The sequence below is a fragment of the Balaenoptera borealis genome (assembly GCF_965194805.1).
Source record: "Balaenoptera borealis genome assembly, chromosome: 1".
Lineage (NCBI taxonomy): Eukaryota > Metazoa > Chordata > Mammalia > Artiodactyla > Balaenopteridae > Balaenoptera > Balaenoptera borealis.
In genome coordinates, this window is record NC_138860.1 from 109365481 (window position 1) to 109390797 (window position 25317).

Sequence of the window (25317 nt, forward strand, 5' to 3'; positions counted from 1 at the left end):
ACCTGCAGTATAAAAAAACAAACAAAACAACTAATACTAAACTTTCATTGGGTTATTTGTGTGGAAATATATTAATATAAATGTTTCAGACATTACATGAAATTTCTAAAAATCTTATATTTGTATTTGTATGGAAATATGTATGGAAATATGTTAATATAAATGTAAAAAAAAATAAAATAAAATTCTTTTTTTCTTTGACACAAATATACGTGTAGAGAAAGAAGTCTCGACAGGGAAAGGCTGTTGAGATAGATGCTGTTGGAAACAGAATTCTAGTGAAGTCAACTAGAAGAAACATTTTGGGAAAAGCTGGAATGTAAGAATGAAATTCTGTTTTGTATCTGATAATGATAAAAATGTCCTTGTAATATTGTCTGTAAAAGTCCCTTTTTGAGACATCTGGATGACAACTGCGTATTTTTCCAGGTAAGTATAGTCACTGGTTTTTAAAGGTCTTATTATTCAAATTGGGGTCTGTTTGAACATACAGACTCTCATCTTTCTATGTTAGGAAAAACCACAGAAAAACTTAAAAACTCAATGTTTCCTTTGTTCAAAAAGGTAAAATAAATTGAATCTATATAAACTTATGTTGAAACAGGCTTTAAGAAATTTTACTCCATCACTACAAAAACACTTGATTCATTCTTTAGTCACAAAGTACATTATCATTCCTAAACATACTTAAAAAAAAAAGGATAACAGTAACAGATTGTTCTTTCTTTTCAACAAAAACAAATCACTTTCTCTACTTTGCTCCCTTTGTTAATGGAACTACTATCCATCAACCCAGTGATTCTAGGTCAAAACTCTTAATACTTCTACCAAAGTCTACTTCCAAATAACTCAGAAATTGTCTAATTTCTTCATATATCCTTCTCTCCATATTCTACTTCGGAGACTCTAAAATTCAGGACCTCGGTGTCTCTAAAGCAGATTATTCTAAAGTTTTAAACTGTCCTATGTACAGTAGTAACCCCCCTCTGCCCCCTAAAAAATGCAAATGGAACAAAAATCCTTTCTAAGTGTAAATATCGTGAAGTCTAATCTCCTTAGTACAACAAATCAAATCCTATATCCAGACCCCTGCCCACCAGGACTTTTTTAGTCATTCCCCTTCTCACATTCCACATTGCAGAAAGACAGAACTCTACAAGTAGCTGATGGGTTTCCACAGGTAGCCTACTATTTCAAATAAATTTTGTATTTATTTTACAACTTTGTTCATTGACAAAGAACATGTCCATCACCCCAGAAAACGTCCTAATACTTATTAATCCCCAACACCCACAAGCAACGATTATTTTGGTTTCTATACTGAAAATTAATTATCTGCTCTTTACAGAAAGGTAATCACATAGTATATACTCTTTTGTGTCTGGCTTCTCTTGCTTCATATATTGTTTCTTAATATTCACTCATGTTGCTACATGTATTAATAGTAATTCTTTTGCTCTTAATGAGTAGTAATCCACTGTATGACTAACTTCTTGATCCATTTTCCTGTTGATAGACATTTAGATTGTTTCAAGTTTGGGACCATTATAAATAGTTTTTTATACACACATTTGTACAACTAGAAATGGAAGTACTGGGTCATAGGGCGGGTTTATGTTTAACTTTATAAGAAACTGCCAAACTGTGTTCCAAACTATTTTACACTCTCACCAGCAATGGCATATAGTTTCAGCCGCTCCACATCCTCATCAACATTTGGCATTACCGATTTGTTTAATTTTAGCCTAGATTCTAGTTGGTCTGAAGTGGTATCTCATATTAGTTATAAATTGTGATTTCCTTATGACTAATAAATCTTTTCATGTGCTTATTAGCCATTCGTGTACCTCCTTTTGTCCATTTAAAAAATTAGTCTCTGTATTTGACGTGGAAGAATTCTTTACATACTCTGGATATAAGTATTTATATATGTCAGATATGTATTGATATCTGAATGAATATTAATATTTTCTCTCAGCCTGTGCCTTGCCTTTTCACTGTCTTAATAATGTCGTTTGATGAGAAGGTTTTCATTTAGATGGACTCTAGTTTGTAAAGTAATGCTTTATGGTTACTGTATTTTTGTACCTTTTCTAAGAAATCTTCATTTACCCCAAGGTTGAGGATACATTCTAGGATTTTTTTCTTAAAAGCTTTGCATATTTAGATTTTAGGTTTAGGTATGTAATTCATCTTTTTCTGTACGGTATGAAGTAAGGTTTGAGTTTCTAATTTTTTTTTTTTTAATATGTGTATCCAACTGTTCTAACACCACTTGTTAAAAATACTTCCCTTTCACCATTAAATGACCAAGGGACCTTTGTAAATAATCAATTGACCTTAAATGTAGGAGTTTATTTATAAATACTGTTCTGTGACACTAATCATGCTAATACTAAACTGCTGTGATTACTTCACTCTTGAAATCAAATAGTATTCTAACTCTTTTTTTTCTTTTTCAAATGGTTTTAGTTATTCTAGGTCCTTTTTTATTTCCATATATAGTTCAGATCAATTCATCACTTTTAATGTAAATGCCTGTTCAGCTTGACTGACTGATTTATAAATTCCATCCCAATTAGGGGAAAAATGACATCTTTAACACACTGAGACTTCTACTCATGAACATGGTGTATCTATTTATTTAGGTCTTTAATTTCTCTTTGCCATGCCTTTCAGTTATTGATGTAGTTATCATGCACATTTTTTGTTAAATTTATTCTTTGATATTTCGTCTTTCTCATGTTTCTATAAACGGATTTTTTTAAATTCCATTTTCCAAAACTTTGCTAATAATATCAGAAAAAAATTATCTTTGTATGGTTAATTGTATCCTGTAACCATTCTAAAATCATTTAGATTCCTTTGGGTTTTCTCTTTTAAAAATCATGTTGACTGTGAATAATACAGTTTTACTTCTTCCCTTCTGATCTTTATGCTTTTTATTTATTTTACTCGCCTTAATGTAAGCAAAAGCTAGAAAAATTGTGGAAACAGACATCCTTACTTCATTCCTCATTTTAAGAAGGAAACATTCACCCCTGCAGGTTTTGTTGTTGTTACTGTTGTTTTAAAGAAATTGATTAAGTAATTACTTAAGTTTACCTGGAAACACAAAAGCTCTAGATTAATCAATTAGAAAAAAAGAGCAAAGTTCCTCAACCTCAGTCATAAAAACGAAAATTAAAACCTTGAGGTACTACTTACACACCCATTAGAAGAGATAACATTAAAAAGACAATACCAAGGTGAGGATGTTGAGCAACTGGAACTCTCATATACTGCTGGTGGGAATGTTAAAATGGTATAAGCACTTTTGAAAACTGTTTGGCATTAAATGTACATAAGAATTAAACATATACCTACCATACAAAACAGGTGTTCCACTCCTCAGCATTTACTCAAGAGGAGTAACAGTGGATGTTCACGTAAAGACTTGAACATGATTGCTCCTAACAGTTTTACTCATAATAGTCCCCAAAGGGAAATGACTTAAATGTCCATCAATGGCTGAATGAATAAACAAAATGCAAACACTACTCAGCAGTGAAGAGGAAAGGAAGTGAAAGCAGTACGACACAAAAGAGTACACAGTACATGGTTCTGTTTATACAAAATTCTAGAGAATTCAAACTAATTAATAGTGACAAAAAACAGATCAGTGATTGCCTGGGAAGGGGATAAAACAGGAAGGGATGGCTACAAAGGGCTATGAGGAACCTAGTATGTGTGATGGATATATATTTTGACTGTCAGTGATTTCATGGGTGCATACATCTTTCAATACTTATCTGACTGTACAATTTAAATGGATGCAGTTTATTGTATGGAAATTATACCTTAATAAAATTGAATTTAAAGTGGAAAAAAAAAGAAGAAAACATTCAATATTTCACCATTATGAATGAAATTTATTGTAGGCTCTTAGTAGATGCCCCTTGTCTACCCTGTAGAAGTTCCTCTTTTACATATTAGTTTTCTGAGAACTTTTTATCATGAATGGATGCTGTATTTTTGTCAAATGCCTTTTCTGCTTATATTAACATGATCATTTTTTTCCTCCATTATTCTATTGTGATAAATTACACTGAATTCCTTTTCCACTGTTAAACCTTACAATCAAGAGGTAAGCCTCAATTAGTCATCATGATTACCTTTTACATACTGCTGAAAGTGATTTGCTAATATCCTGTTAAGAATGTCTGCATTTATGTTACTGAAAAATATTAGTGTGAAATCCTGATTTCTTATATTATCTTTGTTAGATTTTGGTTTTGGTAGCTTCATAAAGTGTATTAGGGAGTATCCCCCTTCTCTTTTTCTAAAAAAGGTTAAAAGACGGCTATTATTTCTTATTTTTAAGTTTCATAAAATTCAACAGTGAAACTGCCCATGCCTGAGTAAAAACCACCTACAAGTGAAAACCACCTACGAGTGAAATCACCTATGCCTGAGTAATCTCTGTGAAAAGATGTTTTTTATTATTAAAAATTCAATTTTGATAATAGAGATAAAGGTAATCCATACTTATAATATTATAATATAGAGGTAATCTATTATATCAGCTTTGGTTCACTAGATTTATAAAGGAGTTAGTCTATTTCACTTAAGTTGCTGAATTTATCAGCATTTCCAATGCCTGTGATACTGTCTTTGTCCTATTACACTGTGTAGGATCTGTAGTGATATCTCAACTTTCATTCCTGATTCTGGTAATTTATGTTTTCTTTTTCTTTCTTGACAGAAATTTTAAATCTTTCTTTTTTTCTAAGACAGATATTTTCCAATGTAGGTAGACAAGTACTAATATAGGCATAGAACTATTTTCCCCCCATGCACCTCGTGTGGGGAAAATATTTCTATATTTTCTTCTATATTCCAAGAAAATATAGATGTATTTTCATTTGAAGTATGATTAAAATATGATGTATTTTCATTCAAAAATATGCCCTTTATATCTTCTGTGATTCATGTGCTTTTCAGAATTGTGTAAATTTCTAAATACTTGGTAATTTCCTAGATTCCTGTAAATCCCACTACAATCAGGTACTATATGAGCTTCAATCATTTGAAATTTATTGTAAGTTATTTTAACATCATGTTGAATATCCTATGTACATTTAAAAGGCTATTCTGCAGTTATTGGATGTCTTGTAAATGTGAGTTAAGCCAAGCTGACAGCATTGTTCAAATCCTCTACGCATTGTTTTTTTAAGATCAATTTGTCCTATTGATTACTATGAGGAATATGAAAATAGCCAATTGTAAATTTAAAATTGTAGACTTCACTGCTTCTCTTTTAATTTTGTCATTTTTTAAAATGTACTTTGAAACTGTTATTACTAATATACAAATAAAGGAATGTTATATTTTCCAATATATTGACTCTTTCGACCCTAAGAAATATGCCTTTTTATACCCGATAATACTCCTTGTCTTGAATTCTACTTCATCTGATGTTAATACAATCACATCAACTTTCTTGTGCTTACTATTTGCATGAAATATTATTTTCCATCCCTTTTACTTTCAACTTGTGTCTCTGTATACTTCAACCTGACTACAGCAGTAGACAGCGTAGTTAGGTCTTACTTTTTAATCCAGTATGATATTCTTTGCCTTTTAATTGGACTTCTTAGACTACGAATGTCCAAAAGAAACATACTACAAGCCACATAAATTTTAAGTATTCTAGTAACCACATCAAAAAGTAAAAGGGAGTGAAATTTATTTTTTTTTGAATTTTTGAATTTCAGGTTCTTATTAATTATCTATTTTATACATATTAGTGTATACATGTCAATCCCAATCTCCCAATTCATCCCACCACCACCACTCCACCACTTTCTCCCCTTGTTGTCCATACGTTTGTTCTCTACATCTGTGTCTCTATTTCTGCCCTGCAAATGCGTTAATATACGATATTTGTTTTTCGCTTCCTGACTTACTTCACTCTGCATGACGGTCTCTAGATCCATCCACGTCTCTACAAATGACCCAATTTCGTTCCTTTTTATGGCTGAGTAACATACCATTGTATATATGTACCACAACTTCTTTATCCATTCGTCTGTCGATGGGCATTTAGGTTGCTTCCATGACCTGGTATTGTAAAATAGTGCTGCAGTGAACACTGCAGTGCATGTGTCTTTCTGAATTATGGTTTTCTCTGGATATACGCCCAGTAGTGCGATTGCTGGGTCATATGGTAATTCTGTTTTTAGTTTTTTAAGGAACCTCCATACTGTTCTCCATAGTGGCTGTATCAATTTACATTCCCACCAACAGTGCAAGAGGGTACCCTTTTCTCCACACCCTCTCCAGCATTTGTTGTTTGTAGATTTTCTGATGATGCCCATTCTAACTGGTGTGAGGTGATACCTCACTGTAGCTTTGATTTGCATTTCTCTAATAATTAGTGATGCTGAGCAGCTTTTCATGTGCCTCTTGGCCATCTGTATATCGTCTTTGGAGAAATGTCTATTTAGGTCTTCTGTCCATTTTTTGATTGGGTTGTTTGTTTTTCTAATATTGAGCTGCTTAAGCTGTTCACATATTTCGGAGATTAATCCTTTGTCCATTGATTCATTTGCAAATATTTTCTCCCATTCTGAGGGTTGTCTTTTCATCTTGTTTGTAGTTTCCTTTGCTTTGCAAAAGCTTTTAAGTTTCATTAGGTCCCATTTGTTTATTCTGGTTTTTATTTCCATTACTCTAGGAGGTGGATCAAAGAAGATCTTGCTTTATGTCAAAGAGTGTTCTTCCTATGTTTTCCTCTAAGAGTTTTATAGCATCTGGCCTTACATTTAGGTCTCTAGTCCATTTTGAGTTTATTTTTTTGTGTATGGTGTTAGGGAGTGTTCTAATTTCATTCTTTTACATGCAGCTGTCCAGTTTTCCCAGCACCACTTATTGAAGAGGCTGTCTTTTCTCCACTGTATATCCTTGCCTCCTTTGTCATAGATTAGCTGACCATAGGTGTGTGGGTTTATCTCTGGGCTTTCTATCTTGTTCCATTGATCTGTATTTCTGTTTTTGTGCTAGTACCATATTGTCTTGATTACTGTAGCTTTGTAGTATAGTCTGAAGTCAGGGAGTCTGATTCCTCCAGCTCCCTTTTGTTCCCTCAAGACTCCTTTGGCTATTCAGGGTCTTCTGTGTCTCCATAGAAATTTTAAGATTTTTTGTTCTAGTTCTGTAAAAAATGCCATTGGTAATTTGATAGGGATTGCATTGAATCTGTAGATTGCTTTGGGCAGTACAGTCATTTTCACAATATTGATTCTTCTAATCCAAGAACATGGTATATCTCTCCATCTGTTTGTCATCTTTGATTTCTTTCATCAGTGTCTTATAGTTTTCTAAGTACAGGTCTTTTACCTCCTTAGATAGGTTTATTCCTAGGTATGTTATTCTTTTTGTTACAATGGTGAATGGGATTGTTTCCTTCATTTCTCTTTCTGATGTTTCTTTGTTAGTGCATAGGAATGCAAGAGATTTCTGTGCTTTAATTTTGTATCCTGCAACTTTACCAAATTCATTGATTAGCTCTAGTAGTTTTCTGGTGGCATCTTTAGGATTCTCTATGTATAGTATCATGTCATCTGCAAACAGTGACAGCTTTACTTCTTCTTTTCCAATTAGGATTCCTTTTGTTTCTTTTTCTTCTCTGATTGTCGTGGCTAGGACTTCCAAAACTATGTTGATTAATAGTGGAGAAAGTGGACATCCTTGTCTTGTTCCTGATCTTAGAGGAAACGCTTTCAGTTTTTCACCATTGAGAATGATGTTTGCTGTGGATTTGTGGTATATGGCCTTTAGTATATTAGGTTCCCTCTATGCCAACTTTCTGGAGAGTTTTTACCATAAATGGTGTTGAATTTTGTCAAAAGCTTTTTCTGCATCTATTGAAATGATCATATGGTTTTTCTCCTTCAATTTGGTAATATGGTTTATCACATTGATTGATTTGCGTATATTGAAGAATCCCTGCATCCCTGGCATAAATCCCACTTGATCATGGTGTATGATCCTTTTAATGTGTTGTTGGATTCTATTTGCTAGTATTTTGTTGAGGATTTTTGCATCTATGTTCATCAGTTACATTGGTCTGTAATCTTTTTTTGTAGTATCTTTGTCTGGTTTTGGTATCAGGGTGATGGTGGCCTCATAGAATGAGTTTGGGAGTGTTCCTTCCTCTGCAATTTTTTGGAAGAGTTTGAGAAGGATGGGTGTTAGCTCTTTTCTAAATGTTTGATAAAATTCACCTGTGAAGCCATCTGGTCCTGGACTTCTGTGTGTTGGAAGATTTTTGATCACAGTTTCAATTTCAGTGCTTATGACTAGTCTGTTTATAGTTTCTATTTCTTCCTGGTTCAGTCTCAGAAGGTTGTACTTTTTCTAAGAATTTGTCCATTTCTTCCAGGTTGTCCACATTATTGGCATATAGTTGCCAATAAATTAATTTTAATAATATATTTTAACCCAATATATCTGAAATATTACCATATCAACATTTAAATCAGTATTTTTAAAAATGAGATTATTTTGCGTTTTTTTTTTTGGTACGTCTTTGAACAACACACACACCCATTTACATCTCAATTAGGAGTAGTCACATTCCATATGCTCCACAGTCTCACAAAACTAGTGGTTACTGCACTAAACTATGTTAGTTTAACCAATTTACATTTACGTTTATGACTGGGTTTAACATCTATCTCTCTTTATTTTCTAACTGTCCAGTGTTTTGTTGTTCTTCTCTTGCTATATCTGATAGTATTCCATTTTAATTCCTCTATGGACTTTTCTTTTTAAATAATCTTTTTGAGGTACAATTCACATAAAATAAGCTGCCTATGAAGTTATAATCTAACAAGTTTTGACATATATTTACATCTGTGAAACCTTCAGCATAAGGGAATATACATATCCATCACCCTCAAATTTCCTTATGCCCTTTACAACCCTCTCCCTTGCTCTACCCACCTCTAAATTCCAAGCAACCACCAATTTGCTTTAATATGCATCTCCTAAAGTTTTATATAAATAGACTCATACCGGACATACTCTTTTTTTTCCCTGTCTTTCACAGAGCATAATTATTTAAGAGATTTATCCCTGCTGCTGCATGTAACATAGGTCACTCTATATGGCCAAGCAGTATTTCACTGTATGCAATGGAATTCAATACCAAAAGAGCTATCTTTTTATATATTCATCTGCTGATGGACACTTGGGTTGTTCTGGATTTTAGATATTACGAATAAAGCTACTATGAACATTCATATGAGAGTTTTAATGAGTATATGCTTTCATTTTCCTTGGGTAAGCACCTAGAAAACAAATAGCTGGATCATACAGTAAATGTTTAGCTAAATTGTTTTCCAAAGTAGTTCTATAATTTTACTTTCCCATCAACAGTATTTGACTGTTACAGTTCCCCCACATCCTTTCCAACACTTAGTATGATCAATCTTTTAAATTTTAGCTGTTGCAGAGATGTGTAATGTTATCTCACTTTGCATTTCTCTAACAACAAATGATGCTGAACATCTTTTTCATGTGCTTACTTGCCATCTGTATATTTTTTTTGCTGACCAATTCAATTACTTTTGCCAATTTATCAAATTGGGTTGTTTGCTGCATTATTGTTGAGTTTTAGAGTTTATATACGTAGTCTGAATTTATATATATTCTGGATAAAAATCCTTTATCAGCTATATATATATATGTATATATATCAGCCATCTTTGTAAAGATGTCTGCCGCTCTATGGCTTATCTTTTCATTCTCTTAACAATGTCTTTTGAATAATGTAAGTTTTTAAAACTAATGAAGTCCCATTTGTTCTTTCATAGATTGTGCTTTTGGGGTCAATCTATGACCCCATTAAAGAAATCTCTGCATAACCCAAGGTCACAAAGATTTTCTACTATGCTTTCTTCTAGAAGTCTTATAATTTTTAGGTTCTACATTTACATCAAAGTCCATTTGGAGCTCATTTTTGTATGAAGTATAGATCCAAGTACCGATAGCTTGTTGCTGCTGTTGTTGGTAGCATATGGATAGCCTATTGTTACAGAATCCTTTGCTGAAAAATCTATTTTTTTCCTCCACTGAATTGCCTTTGTGCCTTTGTCAAAAACCAGTTGTCCATAACTGTGTGGCTTTATTTCCAGACTCTCTATTCTGTTCCATTGATCTATTTATCTTTCTTTATGCTAATACGACTTTGTTTTGGTTAGTGTAAGGTTTACAGTAACTTTTAAAAGGAGGAGTCAGCCCTCCAACTTTCTATTTGCTTTTGAATATGTCTTTCTACCTTTTTAAAGACATTGTTTCAATATGCAACCTTAATTTACCAGTATATTCTTATGTAAGAGTTAATACTCTATCACTTCATGTAAAATATAAAACCTTAAACTGTAAAATTCCATTTATATTCACTTTGTGCTAATCACTGTCATATAAACATCTATGTACAGAATGAACCACATAATTAAAAGGGTTTCTGTATACCTAAACAGTCTTTCAAAGAAGTTTAAAGGAGTAAAAGAGACAGATTTTTTAAATTTTCACACATTTATTTACCAATCCTGGTACTCCTTGTTATCTCCTGCAGATCCAAGTTTTTGTCTAGTGCTATTCCATTCAGCCTAAAGAACTTTTTTTTTTCTTTTAATGTTAGTCTCCTGTGAGATATCTTTTTCTTGCTTGCTTATAACATTTTCTCTTTATTATTAGTTTTCAATATTTTGATTATTGTGTGCCTTGGTATGTTTTTTACTTATCCTACCTGACAGTTTTCTTCAAATTTTAGAAGTTTTCAACTATTACTGCTTCAATTACATAAATATTTGGTACCATTCTCTTTACTCCCTCTCTGAAACTGCAATTACACATATGTTAGACTGCTTGATCGCCCCAAAGATATACTTTTACTCTCTCTGGAAGACTGAGTAATTTCTATCAATCTGTATTCAAGTTCATTAACCTTTCTTCAGTTGTCTTCAAACTGCTGTTAGTCTCAACCAGTGAATTTTTCATTCCAAATTTTGTATTTTTCAATTAGAGCATTTCTATATGCTTTCTTTATAGTTCTTTTCTCAACACATTCTTCCATGTTCATTATTTCAATATTTTCTTTTATAGCTTTAAAAATATTTATAGTCCTTGTCTGCTAATTCCAATATCAAGGTCATTTTGAGGTCTATTCTTATTGAATGCTTCTTCACAAGATTCGTAAAATTTGATGGTATGCAGGATACCGTGGATGATAGCTGTGGGAAGACTGAATCATGTTGTCTTCCTTAGGGCATGTTGTTTTATTTAGGCAGGCAATTCAATTACTGGTGACTCCTTCATGTCTTGTCAGGCTGGACTATCAGAGTTTCTTAACTTAGTCTTACGGCTGTCACTTACTATAGTGTATGATCCTTTCTCTTAAGGCCTGAGCTTTTTGCAGTCTAAACAGAATGTCTGAAGTAATCTGCAAGACATACGCATTCTAACTACCCAGAACTCCAATGTCTCAGAGCACTGCACAACCTATGGAATCACCATTCTAGCTCTGACCCACAGTTGGTCATTTCTGATAGACCAGGAGAGTCTCAACCTGCATATATGCAGCCCAGCCATTATTCAAAATTCTGAATTAAGTAAGAATCCCCACACCAAATTCTGCCCTCCAACCTATGCCCAAACCCCTGGACAAGTTCCTTTTTCAGGATCCTTCTCCATAAATCCCAAATGTCTCAGCAGCTTTGAATTCCAATCTTAGTCTCTTCAGCACAGTGAGACCTCCATGCTTTACTTCAGCTCCACCTCCATATGCTACAACAGTAGGGTACCCCAAAGCAGAAAAGCCAAAGTATTCATGAGACTCACTTCATATGTTTCCCTTATCTCAGGTTTCATTATCTTGTACTATTTACTCATCAATTCCAGACAACAGGTGTCCCATATATTTTATTCAGTTTTGTAGTTTTTGATTTTGGGGAAAGATGGAAAGAAGGAAAGGCTGCTACCAGTACTCTGTCATAGCCCTACATATTAATTTAAAAAACATTTCCATTATCAATCATTAAATGTACTACTTCAAAAAACATGAAACTGGCAAAGCAGAGATACAGACATTTGAGCCTGTTTGTTCAATTATTTGTACATGGTACCTTGACTATCAAAATCATGGCCTAGTGATTTTGCTTTGTAATCATGACATGGAAAACTCAGTAATGATGATGTGCAGAAAAATTCATCTTAACATCATTATAACTATATTTGAAAAATACTTCATTATAATTTTTACTTAATTGTCAGGGATGTGTACATGTGCACTGAGGTGTACATATACACAAGCATGGCTACCTGAAGGAAATCAAAATGCTTCCATTCTTTTACAATCTTTATATTGCCCAATATCATTCCTCAAACAACTAATTCAGAAAAGGGTTTAGAAAAAAGAAACTTTGGCTTTAGGTAATAATATAAAATGTAGGGTTATAAGGCAAACTAATTCACTCATCATCAGATTCAAATTTGCTCCACTGGCCATAAAACTAAGCTCTAAAAATTAGTCTATATTTATTTATAGACAGACATTACAAACAACCAACAGTAATGTTTCAAACGTATAAAGCTTAAACACCCTAACTATGAAGATTACATAGATCATTTTATATTTCCAAGTAAATAAATAAAGGAAACCAATCCAAAAAGTTAAAAATACTGTTACCACACAGAAAAAAGATTTAAAGCACATAAAAAAAAACAGCTATGCAAATGAATCTTATGGTATTTTTTTTTTTTTTTTTACAGTTTGGGCTTTAGGATTTGTGGGATAAAGAAAAAATACTTAAAATAAAAATATTTTATGACACAATAAAAGCTAAGCACAAAAGTACAAAAGGAGTGAGAGTGAGGAAACTTGTAACATGAAAGAAAAATAGGTTACATTTTTGTGATTTAAAAAAAAAAAGCAATCAGATTTAGTTACTTGCCCACAAATCACCCACTTCAGGTTTTTGCACTTGACACATACATACTATAGTAAAATTTCTCTAAACTGTTTCAACACAGAGTATTTAAAAATAAAGGCTATTCTGGTAAAACACACTGAACTTTTGTTTTAACATTCTGCTCTGTGAAATGTCAAATAATGAGACTGTTAAGAGAGTTAACACTTACCTGTAACCACCATGCTGCTCATGTTAGAGTTTGGACTACTGAGAACACTGCCTGAGAGTAGTTCGTCAGATCCTCTCTGTTAAAACAAGAACAAATTAGCATAAGACCCCTTTACATTTAAAAATATTAATCTGAAAGTCTGTCACTTATCTGGTAACTTTTCAAACAGTGTCACTGAAAACCAAATGTCAGGTGTTACACTACTGGGAATAAAAAATTTAATCCCTAAAATAATAAGTTAACTCCACTCTCCTATCCATCTCTTCCTTTTCCACAAAGCCAACAGTGTTTCCTTCCTTCCATTCACCCAAGTCCAACAGACAATAAATAGGAAAACTGATTAGGTTTCATAATCAGAAGGCTTGGAGAACTACATCATTTTTTTAAATAAACAAACTAATGCCACAGCAGCTGGACTTTCTCACAGACACTCTGTGAATCCTTCAGCCTCACAGCCCTTTACTCATCCAGATAACTCAGGTCTTTAGAAAATGAGAACTTCACACTGGTGAGCTGGACAACTCATTTACATGAGCTGGATAATTCATTTTCATAATCATTAAAATTAAACAATTAGATATATATTCCAATGGCTAGAACACTGTAAACAAAGGCAAAAATCTATGGAATGAGAAATTTCCTTCTGCCAATATAAAGAGATTGAATCATGTCTTTAAATCCTTTAAAGAAAAGGTTATAAATCGTATGTTTCCAGAACTGCACAGTTGTTCAAACCAACCAATGTTGTTTCAACTATTTTAAAAATGTGTGTACATACAAAAGTATGTGTGACCAGACTAATATTTAAAAAAGCTACGTCAACTGTTTTGCATATTTTAAGTATGTGTATACTTACATACATGGGTAATTAATATTTAAAATAACTCAATCAACACTAGCTGATTTAGACAATCAGGACAAAGTTGAATGCAACCACCAAAGTGGAAAAAAATGTACAAAGGAGATAATTTACCAAAGCAATTTAGAAAGTCCAAAACAATCTGAATTAACCATAAAATTTATGTTAATTTGTGTTAAACTCATACTTTAATAAGCTGTATTATAATAAGTATCACAGTGATGAACAAATATTTATATGTCATCCCCTTTTTTAAAAGCTTTCTACTTGTTAGCATCAAGTTCACAGAAATACAAGCATGAGGAAAATAAAAACATAGTATCAAGTCACATTAATACCATATTTACATCATATTTAATTTTTTAATCAAAGTATGGAAGATTCAGCATGGCACTGTTTTATAAGGACATGATATGATATATAGAGTTAGATACTTTAGAGATCCTTAAAGTGTGGTCCCTAGAGCAGCATTAGACCTGGAAATTTCCTTAGCAACATATGTTCTCAGATCCATCCTAGACGTACTGAACAGAACAATGGAGACAGGATCCAACAACCTGAGTTTTAACAAGCCTTTCAGATGCTTCTGAAGCATGCTGAAGTTTAAGAACTGCTGACATCCATTACTGGTTCACTATCAACAACAAAAATGTTTCCTAGTTGTTTTTTTTTTATTTTTTCGAACACTTTTAGGTTTAAAATAAAATTGAGAAGGAACAGATTTCCCATATATCCCCTGCCACCAAAGATGCATAGCCTCCCCCATTATCAACATCCTCCACCAGACTGGTACATTTATCACCAAGGATGAACCTATTTTGACACATCATAATCACCCAAAGTTCAGTTTACCTAAGGGTTTAATACTGTACCTTTTAATACCTAAGGGTCTGGACAAATGTGTAATGACATATCCGTCATTATAACATCATACACAGTATCTTCACTACCTTAAAAATCCTCTGTGCTCTGCCTATTCATCCAAACTCCTCCCAACCCCTGATCTTGTTTGTTGTCTCCTCAGTTTTGCCTTTTTCAGAATATAGCTGGAATCACATAGTATGTACCATTCTCAATTGGCTTCTTTCATTTAGTAATTTGCATTTATGGTACCATGTATCCCTCATGCCTTTTCATGGCTTGATAACTCATTTTGTTTTACTGCTGATAAATACCCCATTGTTGGGACGTACCACAGTTCATTAATCCATTCACCTACTGAAGGACATCTTGGTTGCTTCCATGTTTTGGCTATTATGAATAAAGCTGCTATTAAGATCCACGTGCAGGTTTCGGTGTATACGTAAGTTTTCAACTCCTTTGAATAAATACCAAGGAGTTGCTGGATCGTACGGTACGAGTATGGTCAGTTTTGTAAGAACAGCCAAACTGTTTTCCAAAGTGACTATATAATTTTGCATTCCCACCAGGAATGTATGAGAATTCCTGACACTCCACATCCTTGCCAGCATTTATGGTTTCCAGTGTTCCAGACTTTGGCTATTCTGACAGTGTAACAGTATTTCACTGTTATTTCAGTTTGCATTTCCTTAATGACATATGATATGAAGTATCTTTTCATATACTTATTTGCTATCTGTATATCTTCTGTGGTGAGATGTCTGTTAAGTTCTTTGGTCTATTTCCTAATCGAGTTGTTTTCTTATTGCTGAGTTTAAAAGTTTTTTGTATATTTTGGATAACAGCCCTTTATCACATGTATCTTTTGCAAAAGTCCAGCTTATCAATTATTTTTTTCATGGATTATGTCTTTGGTGTGGTACCTAAAAATACATCTTTATACCCAACTCATCTAGATCTTCTCTTACCTTATCTTCTAAGAGTTTTATAGTTCTGCATTTTATATTTAGGTCTATGATCCATTTTGAGTTAATTTTTGTGAAAAGTGTAGCATCTGTGTCTCAATTCATTCTTCTGTACATGTATGTTCAGCTGTTCCAGTAGCACTTGTTGGAGAGACTACCTTTGCTCCTTTGTCAAAAATAAGTTGACTATATTTATGGGGGGGGGGGGGGCTCTATTCTGGGCTCTCTATTCTGTTTCACTGATCAACCTGTCTGTTCTTTCACCAGAACCACACTGTCATGATCACTGTAGCTTCATACTAAATCTTGAAGTTGAGTAGCATCAGTCCTCCAACTTTGCTATTCTCCTTCAATACTGTTGGCTATCTGGGTCTTTTGCTTCTCCATAGAAATTTCAGAATCAGTTTGTTGACATCCATATGACTACTTGCTGGAATTTTGATTGGGATTGCACTGAATCTACATATCAATTTCAGAAGAACTGACATCTTGACAATACTGAGTCTTCCTATCCATGAACGTGGAATATCTATCCACACTTACTTGGTTCTTTGGTTTCATTTATCAAAGTTTTGTAGTTTTCCTCATGTAGATCTTATATATATTTTGTTAGATTTATACTTAAGATTTTCAATTTTGGGGGTGCTAATGTAAACTGTACTTTATTTTTAATTTCAAATTGTACTTGCTCACCATTGGTATATAGGAAAACCATCGACTTTCCTATTAATATATTAACCTTGTACCCTGCAATCCTGCAATAACTACTTATCAGTTCCATGAAATTTTTAGTCAATTCTTTTGGATGTTGTACATAGACTATCTCGTCATCTGCCAACAAGTTTTATACCTTCCTTCTCAATCTGTATACCTTTAATTTCCTTTTCTTGCCTTACTGCATCAGCAAGGAATTCCAGGAGGATGTTGAAAAGAAGTGGTGAGAAGGGACACCCTTGCCTTGCACTTGATCTTCATGAGAAAGTGTTGAGTTTCTCACCATTAATATGATGTTAGCTGTAGGGTTTTTTGGTAGATGTTCTTTGTCAAGTTGAGGAAGTTCCCCTCTGTTCTAGTTTAGTGAGAATTTTTATCATGAATGGGTGCTGAATTCTGTCAAATGTTTTTTCCTCATCTAGTGATATCATATGATTTTTCTTCTTTAGTCGATTGATGTGATGAATTAACCTAGTTCTCTTTGTTTCTATGACAACTATGCCATACGGCATTAAGAAAAAGGATTCTGTAGTTCAGCTTCCACCTACTATGTCACTGGTAAATTACTTACCTGTTCTAAACCTTACTTCCTCATTTGAAAAACAGAGATAACATCGTATCACAGTCCTTGGGCTCTGACAGGTTTCAGGACTGAGACTAGCCCAACAACTTTCTCCTCTGGAGAAGAGAGAACCATGACAGAAACACATGTGACAAGGATGTGAATATCAAGTTCCTGAGGAAAATTAGATTCTCAGAAAGAAAGAAAGGTTCTCACTCATGTATTTCTGGCCTCCACGAACACAAAGGTGCTACAAAGGAGGTGGACTGAGTGCTACCTACCTGCTAAAAGCTGTGAAAGCACAAACTCATACAACCAATAAAAATATAAAATACATATAATAACACACTGAAGAGGATCAATAAAACCAAAATTTGATTTTTTGAAAACAAGACAACAGAATAGACAAACTTTGGATGAGAATTAGGTAAGGAAAACAAAAAAAAGCATAATTATGTATCATTAGGTCATGCAGACAAGAATAAAAGCTCAGGGAAAAACTGAAGCAACCAGATGAAAAAAACTTAGCCCAGTGAATAGCCTCACGGAGCATACTGATACCATTTTCTTACAACTGCAGGACTTTCCCTTATGAAAAATCAGCTTCTAGGTTATTTACACCACTATGTTCTGCATTTCCATTTTGTTATAGTGGCTTAGCCTTTACCCTAAAATATATACATCTGTAATGTGAAAAAAAAATGACACTGCATATTTTAACTGGCTATCTGTATAAGAGTAAAAAAGACAAGAAAAATGAAATTGGATCCCCACCTCGTACAATAAATGAATTAAATTTTTTTCTGATGAATTAGAGACAAACGCAACAAATAAGACTTTTACATTTTTCAGAAGAAAATATTTTTATGTTTATATATGAGTATATAAGTCACAAAAGTGGATCACATACTATGTAATGAATACCTCAGTAAGTTCCATAGAGAAGAAATCGTACAGATCATAATATCTGGTCAAACACAATAAACATTTTAATGAAATTAAGAGAGAAAAGAAAAACAGAACAAAATCCAATTATAGTTTATTCAGATAAAATTTTGAAACTGTTCCTAAAAACCTGAGCCAAAGAGAGAATTTAAACTTCAAATACAGATTCCTATGAAAATTTAGAAAGAAAGACCAGTTACTCATAAAAAAATAGGCAAGAGATAAGATTAGTTTTCAGCACACACGAAATGGAAATTATCCTTAAACAGAAAAGTTGTTTCATCTTGCTCACAGTAAAAACAAATTCAAATTAACACTAGATTTAGATGCCATTTCACCTCTCAGACTGGCAAAACCCCAAGCATTTGACAATATACTATACTATGGCTATGGGGAACTGAGGTACTTGCATACTTTCTATACAGTGGTATAAAGAAATGAGAAGATTTTCCATATATAGCCACGGAATGATTTCCAGAGTGTATTTCTCATTAAGTAAAAAAGGTAAGATATTAAACCCTGTGTATTCTGTGCTACCTTTTCTCTAAGGTGGTGGGAGCGAGCAAGTAAAAAGAAATTCACACTTACTTCTATTAAATAAAAGAATAAACCAAAAACTAGTGAAAACAGATACCTATAAGGGGATAGAAAAAACAAAGTAGAGTAGACAGAAGTGAAAGACTAGACATCTATGAATGTATCTTGTTTTGTAGTTTTGACTTTGGAAAATTTATTCAACATGAAAAATATTGCCTAAAAATGAAAACCAAAATGTAACAAAAAAACCTAACTATTAGCTTGGTGGTAGAACTGCACACAGAATTATCTCAATAGATTTTAAAATTCTGTGATTATACTATACATTCTTTGCGAAATACACTTTAAGGACAAAAATAACTGCAAACATCTTAAAACTGTATTACAATGTTAATGTTAACACAGATGTTGCTTTTTAAAGAAACTAGTATATATGCAATTGTTAACATTAGCAAGCAAGAGTTTACAACATACAAGAGATACAAACAAAAAACTGGAAGAGGAAAAACTGTAAAATTACATACGAATTGTAAATAAATGAGTTCAAATATATGTCTCAAAAAAATTTTGTTAGCTTTGTGAATTGAAAACATCTTGAAACAATAACAACCTAAAAGCAACTGGCACCTCTGCACCCACATTACTGTGGTCTCTAAGGACCAGGTCTCACCAAAGGACCATTCTTTTTAAAGAAATGGCTAATTGAAGTTTTGGAGAAAGAAATGATACTTTAGGTTAAGTATCAAAATTACCAGTATTATGAGCTGCTGCTGGCCCAAGATGAGAAAATTTAAACATTTTTAAAGGAATGATCATTGCAATAAGACTGGAATAAACATAAAAATCCTTGCCTTCACAACGACCTAACATCAACGCTAAAGAACTCACATTACATTGGAGTTACTGGAGTTACTAGCTCATGAGGAAAAATTTTTTAACTGAAAATCTACCCTGCTTTTTTTAAATAAGGGTGTTTCAGTATGACCAAATATTTGATGAAAAAAGATCTTCCGAACAGAAAAATATTTTAAAATATATGCAAGAGAAAAAAAATAATATCACCATTTTTGCAATACCCAATGAAATTACTCAATTATTAGCTACTAAAGCCCACTAGGTGAAAGGATGATAGAGCACTCTATACTGGATGCATCAAGCTGAGGACACCTGAACCTACTAATAACTGTCAGTACTGAACCTACTGATAAAACATCACAAAGAGGTAACTAGACATGTTCCTCCTGGTGTGATACATTAGAAATTACGGATATATACATTTATAAAATATTCTTGCTAAAAATTAAACCTGAATCTGATCAAGCCTGAATCTGAATCTGATCAAGCCTCATCTAACTACAAGTACACAGGAAATACAAGACATGAGAAACACACAAAATGACAACATGGAGGTATAATCAGCAAAATTATATTTTTCTGAAAATTGTACAGAATAGATGACCCAGTTTCTCTAACAAAAAAAATCAAGAAAGAGGGAGGGAGAAGGAAAACTGACTTATAAATAGACTTAAAAGAACCAAATCAACATGTTGACTTTCCTTGATCCCTGATTCAAAAAGAAAATATGAAAGACTTCTTTAAAGTGACTGGGAAATTTTGACTACTGTTGGACATTAGATGATATTAAGAAATTATTTTAGTGATGGGGTGGGATTGGGCAAAATAAGTGAAGGGGATTAAGTGATACAAACTTCCAGTTATAAAATAAATAAGTTACTGGGATGTAATGTACAGCTTGGGGAGTATAATTAATAATATTACAATTTTTTACAGTGACAGATGGTTATGGTGATCAATCTGTAATGTATGTAAATTTTGAATCATTATGTTATACACCTGAAACTAACATAATATTGTATGTCAACTATACTTCAATAAAAAAGGAAAAACTTGTTTAAAATTTTATTAGGTGTGATGATATAAATGTCATCTTTAAGAGATTATTATCTATTAGAGATACACATTGAAGTATTTAGGAATGATATAAAATAATCACTGAGATTTGCTTTAATATTCTCCCACAGGAAGACAAAGAAAATATATTATTATACCATTCACCCTACTTTTGTATACCTTGAAGCTTTCACAAAGCTTAAAAAAGTGAAAAAGATATAACACGTTGATGAAACACATTGAAGAAGACACAAATAAGTGGAAAGATATTCCATGCTCATGGACTGGAAGAATACTGTTAAAATGTCCACACTACCCAAAACAATCTACAGATTCAATGCAATCCTTATCAAACTAAGGATTTAGAATAACTAAGCCCCTTGGCATCAGTTTTAGCAATGACTTTTTGGCTTTGACACCAAAAGCAAAGACACCAAAAGCAAAAATAAATTTGGACTATATCAAAATTTTAGCTTCTGTAGAGTGAAGGAACCCATCAACAAGATGAAAAGGCAACCTACTGAATGGGAGAAAATATTTACAAATCATATATAGAAAATTAGTATCAAAAATAAAGAACTCATACTACTCAGAAAAAATGAACAGTATGATTAAAGAATGAGCAGAAGACACAAATAGACATTCTTCCAAAGACACACGAACGACCAACAGGAACATGAAAAGGTGCTCAACATCACTAATCATCAGGGAAATGCCAATCAAAACCACAATGAGATATCACCTCACACCTGTTAGAATGGATATTATCAAAAAGATAAGAAATAACAAGCACTGTCGAGGATGTGGAGAAAAAGGAAGACTTGTGCACTGATGATGGGAATGTAAACTGGTGTACCCACTAAGGAAAACAGTATGGAGGTTCCTCAAAAAATTTTAGAAAGTACAACTGTATGATCCAACAATACCACCTGAGTATTTCCCCGAAAGAAATAAAATCACTATCTATAAAAGATATCTGCACCCTGTATTCATTGTACCACTATTTACAAGTCAAGACATGGAAACAACCTAGGTCTCCATCAACACATAAAAAAATGTGGTTAATCTATACAATGAAATACTATTCAGCTATAAACAGAAGAAAATCCTACCATTTGCAACAACATGCAAATGAGGTCATTAGGCTAAGTGAAACAAGTCAGAGAAAGACAAACACCATATGATATCATTTATATGTAAATTCTTAAAAAAACAAACAAAAACCCAAAACACTGAACTCACAGATACAGAGAACAGTGGTATACAGAAGCACAGTCAGGCCTTTTGGGGGGGGACCGAGCGGGGGTAGGAATTAGTGAAGGTGGTGGTCAAAAGGTACAAACTTGGAGTTATGACATAAATGACTCCTGATGGTATAATGTACCGCATGCTAATATAGTTAACAATACTGTATATTTGAAAGTTGCAGAGAATAAATCTTAGAAATTCCCATCACAAGGAAAATAATTTAACTATGTGTGGTGATGGATGTTAACTAAACTTACTCTGGTAATCATTTTGCAATATATACATACATCAAACCATGTTGTGCACCTGAAAATAACATAATGTTTTTACATCAATTACACCTCAATCTTAAAAAAAGAAAAAGAAAAAAGGGAACTCTCAAAGTCAAAGCTTTCTGCCCAAACTATCAATTGATCTTTCTTCATCTTGAATGCATTTTTAAACAAGAAAATAAACATGTTAGTGATGTAATTTAAAGTGGACAAAAAATAATAATACAGTAAAACAGATCTAGTGTGGGCAGAAAAAGACAAAAATTAGTGAATCATGAAACAAACCAAAAAAATTAACAAAAGCTGGTACTTTGAAAAGACCAGTAAAATAAGGTCTCTGATAAGAAAAATAAAGAAAAAGGATAAAATAGGAATGTGTAATGTTAATGAAAATTAAAAAAAGGAGAATTAAAAAATGCTATAAAATTCTGAGAAATAGAAAAGTACTGAATAAATCAATAACTTTGGAAGAAATCAAACTGTCAAAGAAGCATCTCTCTTTCCTCATGCCTACACATAAGCTTTTAAAAATCCTTCTAACATGTAGGGAAAACGATGGGAAGTACATACAATGCTGATTAGCTTTGGTAAAATTATCAATGATTTAATTTATTTTCCTTTTTGCCTAAAGCATTAAATTTCTGCATTAAGCATGTCTTTTATAATTAAAACAGTATGGAGAAGGGGAAAATTCTTCAAAGAAATATCACTGTTCTCTCCAGCTCTGCCATCTTATTTTTTTGATAACACAAATACAATACTCTCTAATTAACTTATAAATTTAGTACAAGTATAACCAAAACCTGAAAAGTCTTCATGGAACTTAGCCAACTGATCTTAAAAATATATATACAGTGAAGAAAATGCCAAGACAATTTTGAAGTTGCAAAATTCACTCTCCAAGATTCCAAGACTTACTGTGATGCCACATTAAATTAAGACATTTGGGTAGTAAGACAGTAATAGACAATGAAACAGAAGAGATAGCCCAGGGAAAGTTTCACACATATATGGAAACCTGACAACTAACATTGCAGATCAGTAGGAAAAACATGAACCATTCAACTGAGTTTGTACCAGATTTGTTAACCATTTACAACACACTACACAAAAATTAAATTACAGGTAAACTGAGGCCCTAAATGTGAAAATCAAAATTTAAAAATTTTCAAAATAAAATCCAGAAGACTATATAGTATAAAACCTTGAGTTTAAGATTTCTTAAAACTAAAATGTAAATTTAATGTTAAAATTTCCTATTCTACTCATCAATGCAAAAAAAAACAAGCCACAGACAGGAAGGAGTTTATCTGTACCATATATAACTAACAAAGCTTTAGTACCCACAATATATAAAAACTCCTAGAAATCAGTGACAAAAAATAAAAACTTCAAAGTTGACTTCTAATAAAGTGCTCCTTCTAAATAGGATTTACAGATTAAAGAACTACAATACCAAGCATCACCATCATTTGAACACTTACTGCCATTGTGGGCTAAATCTTTTACATATTATTCAATCTTCAACATAACTTCTGAGGTAGGTCCTGTTAAACCCATTTTAAAAGTTGTAAAACTGAAACTCAGAGGTTCCCTTGTTCAATGTTAGAGGCCAACTCTAGTCTGTTAATTCTAAATCACGTGCTTTTAATCTGACAAGCCCTTCATTGAAAAAAAATTTCTTGTCCACCATCAGTAATGCCAATTTATGTTCAATTTTAATACTATATTTCTACTACAGAAAATTTAATTGGACTTTCAAGATATACTTCTTTGTACATATCCTTTCAGAATACTGACAAAGAAATGTTTATTGAGCAAACTATGCTGAGCATAAACAAATTGAAGAAAAAGTTATTACAAAGAATGTTCTTGGAAAAAACATCACAGACATATGCAAAAAAAAATCAGGTATCATATATCTTCTAATGGAAAAACATATCACCACTTATAAAATATTACTAAAAACAGAAAGAGAACCTGATGGTCTGTAGATCCATCTACCAATTGACATATATGGACAACATAATAATTATAACATCAGAATACAATCAGTATATGCAAACTATGGACAACTCTGTAAGACCAACAACCAGTTTTCTTCAAAAATAAAATGTAATTATGAAAAACCTCACAGTGACAAAAGGAGAATTTCTAAATTGAAAGAAATTTAAAAGGCATGTCAATTTATTGAATGTGTTGATCTTATTTGATCCTGATCCCTCCCCACCACGAAAAATGAACTCTGTAAAAATATTATGACTTTCATGAGACAAACAGAAATCTTAACACAAATCTGGCACTTGAGAACATTAAGCAATTGTTGCTATTTTTTTGGGGGGGGGGTACACTAACAGTACTGTGATTGTATTTCTTTAAAACAGAAAGAAAGGGAGAACTGACCCTATCTTTTAAAGAGACACACCAAAACATTTATGGATGAAACAAATAACCTGGAATTTTTCTCAAAATAATACAGGAGGAGAAAAGTAGAGTGTGGATATCCTAAGTTTTAGCAATGGGTTGTTCGTTGATGATTGTTGGGACTGAAGGACATATAAATAATGCTTCATGATACTACTGTGTCTTTTTTTAATGTTTAAAATTCACCACAACAGTTATAAGATGAATCATTGCTCAAAAACACATACCTTTCATAACTGTTATATGTTATTAATTTTAAAGTAAAAATATTACCTAATCACCTTAACCCTTAATGAAGTATGTCTGAAACTAAATTAAGAAAGCTATTACAGTTTAGGGACACAAATGGACCAAGTTAAGAGATTAGAATAGTTAACAACTATATTCTAATTCATGGTGCTCCATACAGTACCAAAGCCAACTATTTTGCAGCTCAGTCTCCACATTCTAAAGATAACAGAATAATGAGCTACTTTCATGTATGGAAGCTTACAGATATATGGAATACTACCTACCACATGAAATACTTTAAATTTTCTCCAACCTTTCGGCCATTCTATTTTTTCTCTCCCTCCCATATATTACACAAACCCTTTGCTGTAAAATCCATATCATTCAGCTAAATTGTTCAATGGCTATGAATTTGTGCAAGCCTATTGACAAAACTTTGGCCATGTCTTCCCCTCAACATATACTGCTCACTTCTGCTCCCAAACATTTACAATATACAGGTCACAATCCACTGATTTCATGAAATCTACTCTGATTCTACCAACCAATCTTCCCTAATGTAGCCATAGAGCATTTGCTTAAACCTTGTATATTTATTTC

General features: G+C 32.8%; 1 protein-coding gene across 5 annotated transcripts in view; it reads right to left on the reverse strand.

Moving 5' to 3' along the window:
• Positions 1–25317, reverse strand: part of PTBP2 (polypyrimidine tract binding protein 2) — an 85927-nt gene that overhangs the window by 51187 nt on the left and 9423 nt on the right. For all 5 annotated transcript variants that reach the window (XM_082385105.1, XM_082385104.1, XM_082385103.1 and 2 more), the window contains exon 3: positions 13189–13264. In XM_082385105.1, coding sequence (XP_082241231.1) covers positions 13189–13264 — 76 coding nt within the window. The remainder of the gene's footprint in view (positions 1–13188; positions 13265–25317) is intronic.